The 9,745-nt window shown below is 48.0% G+C and overlaps 1 protein-coding gene across 1 annotated transcript in view; it reads left to right on the top strand.

The window, feature by feature from the left end:
• Nucleotides 1-9,745, top strand: part of miga1 (mitoguardin 1) — a 57,927-nt gene extending 48,182 nt beyond the window's left edge. Inside the window, exons 13-15 of the mRNA XM_078408086.1 lie at nt 441-557; nt 3,736-3,893; nt 6,213-9,745. Of these exons, the coding sequence (XP_078264212.1) occupies nt 441-557; nt 3,736-3,893; nt 6,213-6,252 (315 nt within the window). The 3' untranslated portion in view covers nt 6,253-9,745. The remainder of the gene's footprint in view (nt 1-440; nt 558-3,735; nt 3,894-6,212) is intronic.

The raw sequence follows: 9,745 nt of genomic DNA on the forward strand, positions 1-9,745 counted from the left end.
GTCCGTGCCGCCCAGCGATCCCCGTACATTAACACTATCCTACACCCACTAGGGACAATTTTTACATTTACCCAGCCAATTAACCTACATACCTGTACGTCTTTGGAGTGTGGGAGGAAACCGAAGATCTCGGAGAAAACCCACGCAGGTCACGGGGAGAACGTACAAACTCCTTACAGTGCAGCACCCGTAGTCAGGATCGAACCTGAGTCTCCGGCGCTGCATTCGCTGTAAAGCAGCAACTCTACCGCTGCGCTACCGTGATTGTAATCACGTATTGTCTTTCCGTTGACTGGATAGCACGCATTTAAAAAAAAGCTTTTCACCGTACCTCGGTACACGTGACAATTAACTAAACAAAATTATTAAAAGAAAGGAGACTTGGTGTTTTTTCCCCCCAATTAAAGCTTTAGGTTATTTTCCTTCTTGTCCTTTGACAGGTGCCCAATGGCTTCATTGCACACTTCTACTCTGTGTGTGAGCACATCAGCCCAGTGTTGGCGTGGGGGTTCCTAGGACCCAGGAACTCCCTCTACGATTTGTGCTGTTTCTTTAAGGTAGGTAAGGCTTTCCCTTCTGAGTGTGTAACATGGAGCAGGGACCCTGGAGTAGGGTTGCCAACTGTGCCGTATTAGCCGGGACATCCCTTGTCCCGTATTAGGCCCGGGGGGCGCTGTAGGCCTGGACACTGTAGGCCCGGACATTGTAGGCCCAGGGGCCACTGTAGGCCCAGACAGTGTAGGCCCGGGGGCCGCTGTAGGCCCAGACAGTGTAGGCCCGGGGGACACTGTAGGCCCGGACAGTGTAGGCCCGGGGGCCACTGTAGGCCCAGACAGTGTAGGCCCGGGGGCCGCTGTAGGCCCGGACAGTGTAGGTCCGGAGGCCCGGGTGCCGCCTGATAGAGGTTGCTTAACAACCCGTCTCCCGGCTCGGGAGGCCGCCATTGGTGGAGCGGGAGCACGTGGCCGCTGGCTGGGTGAAGTCACGTGGGGCACGGGGCGGTGATGGCACCTTTTGTCCCTTATTTGGGAGTGAGAAAGTTGGCAACCCTACGCTGGAGTGTGGGACCTGTACATCGGGCGGCTCCTGTACTACCCAGCACAATTCTACAGATGCAACATAGAAAGCTCAGTCTGAAGACCTGAAACGGCAGCTATTCCTTTTCTCCAGAGACAGTTTAGTTTAGTTTAGAGATACAGAGTGGAAACGGGCCTTTCGGCCCACCGAGTCCACGCCTGACCAGCGATCCCCATTCATTAGATTTCACAAAATGCTGGAGTAACTCAGCAGGTCAGGCAGCATCTCGGGAGAGAAGGAATGGGTGACGTTTCATATCATATCATATATATACAGCCGGAAACAGGCCTTTTCGGCCCTCCAAGTCCGTGCCGCCCAGTGATTCCCGTACATTAACACTATCCTACACCCACTAGGGACAATTTTTTACATTTACCCAGCCAATTAACCTACATATCTGTACGTCTTTGGAGTGTGGGAGGAAACCGAAGATCTCGGAGAAAACCCACGCAGGTCACGGGGAGAACGTACAAACGTACAAACTCCTTACAGTGCAGCACCCGTAGTCAGGATCGAACCTGAGTCTCCGGCGCTGCATTCGCTGTAAAGCAGCAACTCTACCGCTGCGCTACCGTGCCGCCCAGTCAGGTCGACCCGAAACCTGCTGAGTTACTCCAGCATTTTGTGAAATAAATACCTTCGATTTGTACCAGCATCTGCAGTTATTTTCTGACACTACCCATTCATTAGATAGTTAGTTAGATAGAACTCATGGGGCTAGTGGAATCAAGGGATATGGGGAGAAGGCTGGCACAGGTTACAGAATGTGGATGATCAGCCATGATCACAATAAATGGCGGTGCTGGCTCGAAGGGCCAAATGGCCTCCTCCTGCACCTATTTTTTATGTTTCTATGTTTCTATTAACACATCCTAAACACACCAAGGAAAATTTACATTTATACCAAGTATACAATTTGTACCCAAGCCAATTAACCTGCACGTCTTTGGAGTGTGGGCGGAAACCGATGATCTCGGAAAAAACCCACGCAGGTCACGGGGCGAACGTACAAACTCCGTACAGACGGCGCCCGTAGCCGGGATTGAACCTGAGTCTCCGGCGCTGCATTCACTGTAAGGCAGCAACTCTACCGCTGCGCCACCGTGACCGCCCCATAATCTATTGTTCGTCGTTGTACATCACACGAATGCTTTTCGACAGACAGTGCTTGCGTTACTGGCCTGGGGTGTGTCGACCTTGCAGGGAGAATTGCCAAATCTTATAGGGCTTTAATGAGGCCGAGTTCATAAGTGATAGGAGCAGAATTAGTCCATTCAGCCCATCGAATCAGAGCTATAGGGAGAGATTGCGTAGGCTGGGTCTCTTGGAAAGCAGGAGGATGAGGGGTGATCCTACAGATGTGTATAAAATCATGGGAGGAATAGATAAGGTAGACGCTAAGGATCTCTTGCCCAGAGGAGGTGAATCGAGGACCAGAGGACATGGGTTCAAGGTGAAGGGGAAAAGATTTAATAGGAATCTGAGGGGTAACCTTTTCACACAAAGGGTGGTGGGTGTATGGAACGAGCTGCCAGAGGAGGTAGTTGAGGCTGGGGACTATCCCAACTTTTAAGAAACAATTAGACAGGTACATGGATAAGACAGGTTTGGACGGATATGGGTCCAATGCTGGCAGGTGGGACTAGTGTAGCTGGGTCATGCTGGCTGGTGTGGGCACGTTGGGCCGAAGGGCCTGTTTCCATGCTGTGTCATTCTGTGACTTTATGACTCTAAGTCTACTTCACTATTCAATCGTGGCTGATCTATCTTTCCCACTCAACCCCACTCTCCTGCCTTCTCCCCATAGCCCCTGATACCTGAGGGAGGTTAGATGTAAAGCTCATAAGTTCAGTTTTAGTGTAGGTTATACAGCATGGAAACAGGCCCTTCGGCCCACCGAGTTATAGAGGAATGCTGACGTAACTCAGCAGGACAGGTAGGGTCTCTGGATAGAAGGAATGGGTGACGTTTCGGGTCGAGACCCTTCTTCAGACCCGACAGATCAAACTTTGTAAACCAGCATCTGCAGTTCCTTCCTCCACACATATAGGAATATATGGGAATAATCCTTGGCCTGCCAGTCCCTTTGCGATTAGTAGACCCACCAGTGCTCTCTTTCTTCTTAATGATGTTCCAAACAATTGATTTTGGTAAGCCGAAGGTTTGGCTGATGTCTCTAACAGTTTTATTCTTGTTTCTCAGTCTCATCATGGCTTCTCTGACTTTCATTGGCACAACTTTGGTCCTCGTGTTGATAAACAGCAATAAAAGTTTCCAAAGGTGATGGAGAAGAGACTAGGTGCTGAGAGCTCTCTTATACTGCATTAAGGAGGCAATTAAACACACCTGAGCAATTACAAACACCTGTGAAGCCATGTGTCCCAAACATTATGGTGCCCTGAAATGGGGGGGGGGGACTATGTATAAACACTGCTGTAATTTCCACATGGTGAAACCAAAATGTATAAAAATTGCCTTTAATAAAATCTGACAATGTGCACTTTAACCACATGTGATTTTTTTCTATTACAGATCTCAAATTGTGGAGTACAGAGGCAAATAAATAAATGATGGGTCTTTGTCCCAAACATTATGGAGGGCACTGTCTATAGGAATAATATGGTCAGGGTTAACGACAATGTTTTGCTGTATTTTCAGGAACAAGTGCTCTTCTTCTTGAAGGACATCTTTGACTTTGAAAAGGTGAGGTACACCAACACAGAGAGTCTAGCGGAGGACATCTTACACCTGATACAGCGTCGCACCGAGCTGCTGATGGCTTACCTCGGGACTGACAGCCTGAGACATCTGAACGGGTATGTGGGAGTCCCACTTCATCACAGGGTCTTGTAACCACACGTGCAGTAAGCCAGGGCCTTGAGCCGACCCCGTGCAAAGGTCACCACACAGAGGCAGGCAGGGGTGTCCATGAACCAGAGCCTGGAAAAACCCCAAGCCCAGGAACGACCGCTCTTGAAGCAGTCTTCACTGAATCCTATTTCTTTTTTTTTTAATGGAGGAAAGAACTGCATATGTTGGCTTATACCGAAGGTAGACACAAAGTGCTGGAGTAACTGAGTGGGCAGCAACTGTGGAGAGAAAGAATAGGTGACCTATTCCTAATAGGAATTCCTAACGGAATAATAGACCTATTCCAATTTCGCTTTTGTTGCTTTTGTCATTTTTGTAATTTCTTTAGACTGGTTTGAGAGAAAAATGCTGCTTTAGACTTTAGAGATACAGTGGGGAAACAGGCCCTTCGGCCCACCATGTCCACACCGACCAGCGATCACCCCGCACGCTAACACTGTCCTACACACACTAGGGACCATTTACAATTTTACCGAAGCCAATTAACCTGTAAACCTGTACGTCTTTGGAGTGTGGGAGGAAACCGGAGCACCCGGAGAAAACCCACACGGTCAAAGGGAGAACATGCAAACTCCATACAGGCAGCACTTGTAGTCAGGATTGAACCCGGCTCGCTGGTACTGTAAAGCAGTAAGTCTACCTCTGCGCCATTATACCTCCTTTAAGCCCCATTCCAATGATTTGGAAATCTAATCTGCTTTGGATGTGCAGGGTCTTTTAGATGAGAGTTAAACTGAGACTCTCGCCTGTCTTGTCACTAAAAATTCTGTGATAGAAGTTTGAAGAACAGCAGGAAGTTATTCCCGGTGTTCCTTGTTCCTCCTTCCAGCCAATCTCCTATCCCCCCCCATCCGGACCAAACACAGATCCTGGGGGGACAGGGCTTTCTCCATCGCTGCTCCCACCCAATGGAACTCACTACCCCAAACCGTCAGAGACTCCTCCTCACTCACCACATTCAAAACATCACTGAAGTCTCACCTGTTCAGTACTGCCTTCAACCACTGAAGGTCACCTCACCTTCTGTCTCCTTTCTCTGTTCGTTTACTTATTTATCTATTTATTCACTTCCCTATGTTCTTTAAATCCCTGTAAAGCGTCTTTGAGTGTATGAAAAGCGCTATATAAATGTAATACATTATTATTATTATTATTACAATGAGAAGCAAAATTATAGACAAAATGCTGGCGTAACACAGCGGGTCAGGCAACATTACTGTAGATCATGGATAGGGTCGACGTTTTGGGACTGATGCCAGTCTGAAGAAGGGTCTTGACCTGAAACGTCACCCATCCATGTTCTCTTGGGATGCTGCCTCACCCGCTGAGTTTAGTTTAGTTCAGAGATACAGCGTGGAAACAAGCCCAACAGCCCACCGCGAGTCCACGCCGACCACACACACACACTAGGGACAATTTACAATTTTTACCGAAGCCAATTAGCCTACAAACCTGAAGATAGACACAAAATGCTGGATTCACTCAGCGGGACAGGCAGCATCTCTGGAGAGAGGGAATGGGTAACATTTTGGGTCCAGACCCTTCTTCAGACTCTGAACAAGGGTTTCGAGCCGAAACGCCACCTATTCCTTCTCTTCAGATATGTTGCCTGTCCCGCTGAGTTAATCCAACATTTTGTGTTTATCTACGGTGTAAATCAGCATCTGCAGTTCCTTCCTACACAGTTCCTACCAACACAGCCTACAAACATGTACATCTTTGGAGTCGCTCCAGCATTTTGTGTCTTTCCTTGGTAAACTAGCACCTGCAGTTCCTTGTAACGACTCCCAGAAGCAAATTATCTCAGGATTTCTGCCATTGTCCTCTGTGGGAGTCCGCTGGGCGTAAACTGGCCATGTGAATCTTCCACTACAACACAACAGTAGTGACTTCAATGGGTGTAATATTCATTGAAACATCTTGAGGTTGGAAAAAAAAAAAGCCTTTGGGAATGAAAGGCCTTCCTTTTTCGCTGTTAGGTAAAAATCGTACATCAGAATGTCAAGAGCTGTTGGTGTCTGTGACTTGATTAATAATTATTTTGGGATCACAGTTAACATGATTTGGCTCTGTGCCTTGCTCTGTGCGTTTCCCTTGCTTGACCTTCTACGTGCATTTCCCTGCCCGTGGAATGACCCCGTGCACCTCACACGGTTTTGGTGGTGGCTTTTTGCACGGTGAAATTTCAAGGGAACCTTGGGATTTGGATCTATTCCTGAAGGGAGCCGATTGAGGGGGTAAAATCTGTTCTCATCTCACGACAGGGGGAGTCTCAAGGAAGCGCCTATCCTGAGCCAAAGATGATGGGACAAGTTGACACGATGCCTATAATTCATTATAGACTCAGGGAGGTTTGCAAAGGAAAGTATCCGGGATTTTTGTAGACTCTGTGTTGCTGAGGGAGGCCAAGTCCAGACCAAGTCCACTGCTAACCTGGAAATCCCGGTTGCAATTCGGAAAGCCATTTCATTTGGCCAGGAGGCATTCTCACAATTGTATTACCTGCAATAAACTTTGTGTAACTTTGCATTGTCGGCCATTTTGTTGCTTCTTTCTGGTCATGGCTTCGACCAGTGGGGGCACTGTTCGGCTTGCCACGTCTTCCCAATCCCAGAGGGCTATGACCAAGCCAACCACCTGTATGGAATCTGCTCCTCCTCCTCCTCCTCCTCGTGACTGCCTGGGTTTTCCCTGGGTGCATTTAGCTTCCTCTCACATCAAGTAGGCCATTCTGCCCATCAGGTCCATGCCAGCACTTAGCATTCCCACTGGTCCCATTTCCCTACTTGTTCCCTGTAGCCCAACAGGGTGGGGAATCAAGAACCAGAGGACATAGGTTTAAGGTGAGGGGGGCAAAATTTAATAGATGGGAATATGAGGAGACTAAAATAGGATTCTTCAATTAAAATACAGTGCATTTGCCCCACATTCGTCTAAACCTTTCCGTTCCATGTACTCAACCAAGTGTCTTTTCAATGTTGTTATAGTACATAGAAAATAGGTGCAAGAGGAGGCCATTTGGCCCTTCGAGGCAGCACCGATATTCATTGTGATCATGGCTGATCATCCACAATCAGTAACCCGTGCTTGCCTTCTCCCCACATCCCTTGATTCCACTAGCTAACTCTCTTTTAAATTCATTCAGTGATTTGGCCTCCACTGCCTTCTGTGGCAGAGAATTCCACAAATTCACAACTCTCTGGGTGAAAAAGTTTTTTGCTCACCTCAGTTTTAAATGACCTCCCTTTTATTCTTAGACTGTGTGGCCCCTGGTTCTGGACTGGCCCAACATTGGAAACATTTTTCCTGCATCTAGCTTGTCCAGCCCTTTCATAATTTTATACATCTCTACAAGATCCTTCTAAATTCCAGTGAATACAAGCCCGGTCTTTCCAATCTTTCCTCATATGACAGTCCTGCCATCCAGGGGATTAACCTCGTGAACTTTTCTCAACTATCTCCTCTGGCAGCTTGCTTAATACACCCACCACCCTCTGTGCGAAAATGTTGCCCTCCCCAGTTTCCCATCAAATTTTTCCCTTCTCACCTTAAACGTATGGCCTCTAGTTCTTGATTCCCGCTGCCCCGAGGTAAAATTCACCCGATCTATTCCCCTCACGATTTTATACATGGTCCAGATTGATCTCAAGTTGTTGTCAAGCTGGAAAGGATATAGAGAAGATTCACAAGGATGCTGCCAGAACTCGAGGGTCTGAGCTACAGGGAGAGGTTGAGCAGGCTGGGACTCTATTCCTTGGAGCGCAGGAGGATGAGGGGTAATGTTGTAGAGGTGTTTAATATCATGAGAGGAAGATGCCCAGTCTCTTGCCCAGAATAGGTGAATCGAGACCCTTCCTCAGACAGATTAAGTAAGGGTTATTACTGCCAGAGGAGGTAGTTGAGGCAGGGACTATTGCAACAATTAGACAGGTACATGGATAGGACAGGTTTAGAGGGATATGGGCCAAATGCACGCAGGTGGGACTAGTGTAGATGGGGCATCTTGGTTGGTTTGGGCAGGTTGGGCCGAAGAGACTTGTTTCTACACTGTATGATGCTATACACTATCTGCAGATATATACCGATCAGCCAAAACATTATGACCTGATGAGCCAAAACATTATGACCACCTGCCTAATATGCTGTTGGACCTCCGTGTGCAGCCCCATAAACAGCAGGGTGCGATGCACTGTGTATTGTAACACATTCCTCCCGTGACCACCATTAAAATTTTCCGTGACTTGTGCCACAGTCGACCTTCTGTCGGTTCGGACCAGACGGGATAGCCTTCGTTGCCCTCGCGCATCGATGAGCCTTGGGCGCCCAACACCCTGTCTGTCGCCGGTTTGTGGTTTGTCCCTCCTCGGACCACTGTCGGTCGGTACTCACCACTGCTGACCGGGAGCACCCCACAAGCCTTGCCGTTTCAGAGATGCTCTGACCCAGTCGTCTGGCCATAACAATTTGACCCTTGTCAAAGTCACTCAGGTCTTTACTCCTGCCCATTTCTCCTGCGTCCAACACATCAACTTCAAGAACTGACTGTTCACTTGCTGCCTAATATATCCCACCCCTTGACAGGTGCCATTGTAACAAGATAATCAATGTTATTCACTTCGCCTGTCAGTGGTCATAATGTTTTGGCTGATCGGTGTATGTACACACTTCATTGAAAGTGGCAGGATAAGTTGAGAAAGTGGTTAAAATCACATGCGGATTCTAGGCTTTATGAACAAGAGCCAAGAGAGTCAGTGTGAACTTTATAAAACACTGGTTCAGCCACAACTCAAGTATTGCATCCAATTTCCATTAGACTCCATGTGTTGCTTGTGTCAATCTGGAGTTTTTATCCTCTGTAGAACACTGGTTAAGTGTGGTCGATTCAATTTTCAGCCCCTACTCCTTATTCACCGGCACAGACGGATGTGGAGGCCGAGTTAGTGCCGATATTTCAAGGCACGTTTCACCATAGCCACCGTGAGTGGGACTCAGGCAGGCAGGGAGAGGGAGAGGGAGGGTTACTGAGCATTGTTGAGAGGATGGCCAGGAGATGCAGGTCAGGCAGGTTCCAGAGTCTGCAGCTAATCCAAGAGGTTCCCACCATTGATTAGGACCTCAGCTCACGGGGCTTTTGAATGGAGGGAGACGTGACGACCCTAAACAGTCCAGTTGTTCCACCGAGCAGCGGCTTGTGTGTCCGGTATTGTCTGCTGCTTATGAATGGTCCATAATGTGACTGTGTACACATTGATGTCTCTGTATCTGTATCTGTATCTCTAACGTATACATGGATCTCAGCATCTAGAGCAGCACACGACCCCATTGACTTCTCCGCCTGCACTTTAGTTTTGCGTTTGACGTTCTGATCCACCGTGGAACGATAGCTCCAGATGCGATATGATAAAATAGTGTAAGATAAAATGCTTGTATTTTCGGGGAAAGTTGATTAACTAATAAAAGCTGCCTTATACACGCACGCACGCGCACACACACACACACGGTGGGTCTGTGAGAGCCTAGCAATATGTCTGTGCATAGACACGAAAAGCTGGAGTAACTCAGCGGGACAGGCAGCAACTCTGGAGAGAATCAAAGGTAGACGTTTCGGGGCGAGGAGGCTGGCAATGGCCAGTTTCCCTTGATCGTCGTTACTTTCTTGCACATTTCTCATTCAATAGACAATAGACAATAGGTGCAGGAGGAGGCCATTCAGCCCTTCGAGCCAGCACCACCATTCAATGTGATCATGGCTGATCATTCACAATCAGTACCCCGTTCCTGCCATCAATTGTTCTGT

The sequence above is a fragment of the Rhinoraja longicauda genome, chromosome 11 (genome assembly GCF_053455715.1).
Source record: "Rhinoraja longicauda isolate Sanriku21f chromosome 11, sRhiLon1.1, whole genome shotgun sequence".
NCBI lineage: Eukaryota > Metazoa > Chordata > Chondrichthyes > Rajiformes > Arhynchobatidae > Rhinoraja > Rhinoraja longicauda.